This window comes from Pseudophryne corroboree, unplaced genomic scaffold (genome assembly GCF_028390025.1).
Source record: "Pseudophryne corroboree isolate aPseCor3 unplaced genomic scaffold, aPseCor3.hap2 scaffold_690, whole genome shotgun sequence".
NCBI classification, from domain to species: Eukaryota; Metazoa; Chordata; class Amphibia; order Anura; family Myobatrachidae; genus Pseudophryne; species Pseudophryne corroboree.
In genome coordinates this window covers 116,864-120,548 of record NW_026970275.1, presented here as the reverse complement: position 1 = coordinate 120,548, position 3,685 = coordinate 116,864, and the positions used below count along the sequence as shown (strand labels likewise).

Below are 3,685 nucleotides of genomic sequence, written 5' to 3'. Positions count from 1 at the left end.
CGATAAAGCCATTTAAAAAATGGCGTGTGGCACAAGGGTTAACCCCTTCAGTGCAGTGGCCACCATTGGCCATGTGCTGGGAACCGGCATCGGGACAGGGACCCGGCCACACATAGTATATCTGTAATTACAGCTATAACCTGAGTGACAGCTCAGCCTCGCCCTGTGTGCGGAATGTCACCTCACTGGTTTCTGTGTGTCAGAGACTTTCACTTTCATTTCTCTCTCCTGCTGCAGCGATGGCGTCTGCTGATCTGAGACAGGAGCTGGACTGTTCCATCTGCCTGAGCATTTATACAGATCCTGTAACCCTGACATGTGGTCACAACTTCTGCCGGGTCTGTATTGATCGTGTGCTGGATACACAGGAGGGGTGTGGAGCTTATACCTGTCCTGAATGCAGAGCAGAGTGTCAGGAGCGTCCTGTACTGATACGGAACATAACGCTGTGTAACATAGTGGGGAGTTTCCTGTCTACTCGGCCAGATCAGGAGGAGACTGGGATCTTCTGCACTCACTGTATTCACTCTCCTGTACCTGCTGCTAAATCCTGTCTGCATTGTGAGGCTCATCTGTGTGATAATCACCTGAGAGTACACAGCAAGTCAGCAGAACACATCTTATGTGATCCTACCACTGCCCTGGGGAACAGGAAATGCTCCGTCCATAAGAAGATCCTGGAGTATTACTGCACTGAGGACGCTGCCTGTATCTGTGTGTACTGTTCAGCTGGAGAACATCGGGGACACCAGGTGGAGATCCTAGATGAGGCCTTCGAGAAGAAGAAAGAGAAGCTGAGAACTGTTCTGCAGAAACTGACCATAAAGAGTGCGGAGACTGAGAAGAGAGTGCAGAGTCTGCAGGAGTGCAGGAGAGAAGATCCGCTACAAGCAGCAGGTATAACAGAGAGAGTCACTGTCCTGTTTAGAGACATCAGGAGACAGCTGGATGACCTGGAGAAGAGAGTCCTAAGTGAGATCTCCAGACAGGAACAGCGCGTTTCAAGCTCAGTCTCAGCTCTGATCCAGCAGCTGGAAATAAAGAAGGACGAGCTGTCCGGGAAGATGTGTCACATTGAGGAGCTGTGTAACATGACTGATCCAGTGACGGTCTTACAGGAACCAGACACAGGGGACTTGTGTGGTACTGAGGACACAGAGAGACATGATACCCAGGTCCGTGGTGCAGGAGATCTGGATGTGAGTCTCATCTCAGGGAAATTACATATATTATCTGATATAATAGCAGGGATAAATAGAGGGATCTATGTGCCGGAACCTACAGACCTATTACTAGATGTAGCCACAGCTGCTAATAATATACAGATATCAGGTGACAGGAAAACTGCATCCAGGTCACCATACCAGAATCGCCCAGTAACACCAGAGAGATTTGAGTGTGATCAGGTAATAAGCACCAGGAGATTCTCCTCAGGGCGACATTGCTGGGAGGTGGATGTCAGTAAATCATGGTAGTGGAGGGTGGGGATGTGTTACCCCAGTATGGACAGGAGAGGAGATCACTCAATCATTGGATGTAATAACAAGGCCTGGTGTCTGTATAAGCAGTCTAGTCCGTACTCAGTGCTACATGACAGGACAGTGATCCAATTAGGTGACAAATTCTGCTGTGACAGAGTAAGGGTATATCTGGATTATGAGGCAGGACAGCTGTCCTTTTATGCTCTGTGTGACCCCATCAGACACTTACACACCTACACTGCCACCTTCACTGAGCCCCTCCATGCTGCATTATGTGTATGGCATGGGTGTATAACTATATCTGGAGGAGTCGGGAGACCAAAGAAATCTGCCCAGAGACTGGTGACATCACAGGGGGAGGGGGATCTGACTGATGAAACACTTAGCCAATAGAGTGATGGTGATTTATGTCTGTCTCACTAATGCTGGGTGCTAGTCATGGGCAGAGAGATGCAGTGAAGTGAGTTGAGACACATGACTCAGTGGAGTGTCTGGAGACCGTGTCTCAGTACATGGCTCTGTGTAATGCAGTGCAGACTGTGCACCTGCAGGGAGAGCAGACTGCTGGCAGTGCTGGGACTCATGGAGGGAGTGAGTCAGACAGTCATCAGGTCGACCCTGTCTATGTTGACAGTCATTAGGTCAACCACTGAAGGTCGACAGTGAGTAGGATGACACTGACTGAAGGTTGACACAAGGTCAATTTGGTCATTAGGTCGACATGGGCAAGGTCGACACACACAAATATTGACACCAGGTTTTTTTTTTTTGGGGGGGGGGGGGGTTGTAGGACCGTTTCATACCCCCTCTATCCAAGTGGGCATAAGGTTGACAACCTTCAGTGGTCGACCTATACAGGGCTACCCAATGATTCGCACCCGACACAGACATCAGGGAGTGCGTCATCTATTCAGCTGCACTGAATGACGCAATGAATCTGATCCATCTCCACTGAGTCAGCATCAGTGTCACAGGCAGTCAGTGCTCAGTGACTCAGACCTCTGCTATTCAGCTGCACTGGATGAATCATTGATGAATCTAATGAGTCTCCACTGTCACGAAATTACCCCATTTATTTTATTGAAATATAATATAGGTTACGTTTTAAAATATTGTAATCATGTGAAATGAAATACTTACTCTATGTAAAAGAGTGCTCCAAACAGCAATCTATTGTCTCTGTTGGTCTTTCCCAACAAAACATTTATAAGCATATTTCATTACTGCTTAGATGTGTCGCTGTTATATTCCCATGGTAAGGATCCCTCCCCATTACCCTACACCCACCCTGATGTGTCACTTACCAGCCACACAATACCCCGGCTGCCACATATCATCATGGCGGCCATGTGACCACTCCCAGCGTCCTGGTGGGAAATCCCCTCTGACCCCAACAATAGAGTGCGACACATCATGCGGTGTAACCTATCACAGTCAGCGTATGTTCCCTCCTTACCCTGTGTTGTGTCATTCTGGTTGTGCAACGAGTATTGTGCTGCTGTGTGTTACTGCTGTGTATTGTGTACTACATACAACGAAGCATCAATAAATGTCTCATTCTCTCTTTATATTCATTTCTCAGTGTCCTGGGAGGTACAGAAATGTGTGAGTGTGTGGTGGGGTGTAACATGTGTAGACAGTCACATTATATAACACACAATGACACACATCATACATCAGCCATGTAACTATACATCTAGTACAGTAAGCAGTGTGTGGCACCTCCTATATATACAGGTCTCCTCTATATGTCTCTCTCTCTCGTATCTGTCTATAGTAGCAGACTAGCTGGGCCATGTGGTTCTTATTTGGCGTTCTCAGCGATGTGTATACAGCATGTGACACATGAGCACGATGGTGACATCTGGCTACATGCGGCTGGGCCTACGTACAACTCTATCAGGCCCTATAGTATAACGTGGGGACAATAATAATCAGAAGCGTTCCTACACCAGACACCTCCATTACTGACGTTTGGGAGACACCAGTTTGCTTTTCTGCCAGGACACAATTTCCGCTGGATTGTGGTAGAACGATCAATTCATTTAGAATCAAAGACTTTGTTTTTTGGAAACATTTTAATAGTTATTGAATGTTCTACATCTTACAGTAAATATACAGTTACAAACTCTTGGCTTAAATGTTTCAGGGAGATCTTTAAAAAAAAAAAATAGAAACAGATTTTACATTTCATATTCACAAGC

General features: G+C 46.7%; 1 protein-coding gene across 1 annotated transcript; it reads left to right on the top strand.

The window, feature by feature from the left end:
• The first annotated feature begins 229 nt into the window (after positions 1–229).
• On the top strand, positions 230–3,049 carry LOC135037951 (E3 ubiquitin/ISG15 ligase TRIM25-like). The gene has a single exon (XM_063954599.1). It carries the CDS (start codon positions 240–242, stop codon positions 1,473–1,475), a length of 1,236 nt encoding a protein of 411 aa, XP_063810669.1. The 5' UTR covers positions 230–239; the 3' UTR covers positions 1,476–3,049.
• Positions 3,050–3,685: the final 636 nt, after the last annotated feature.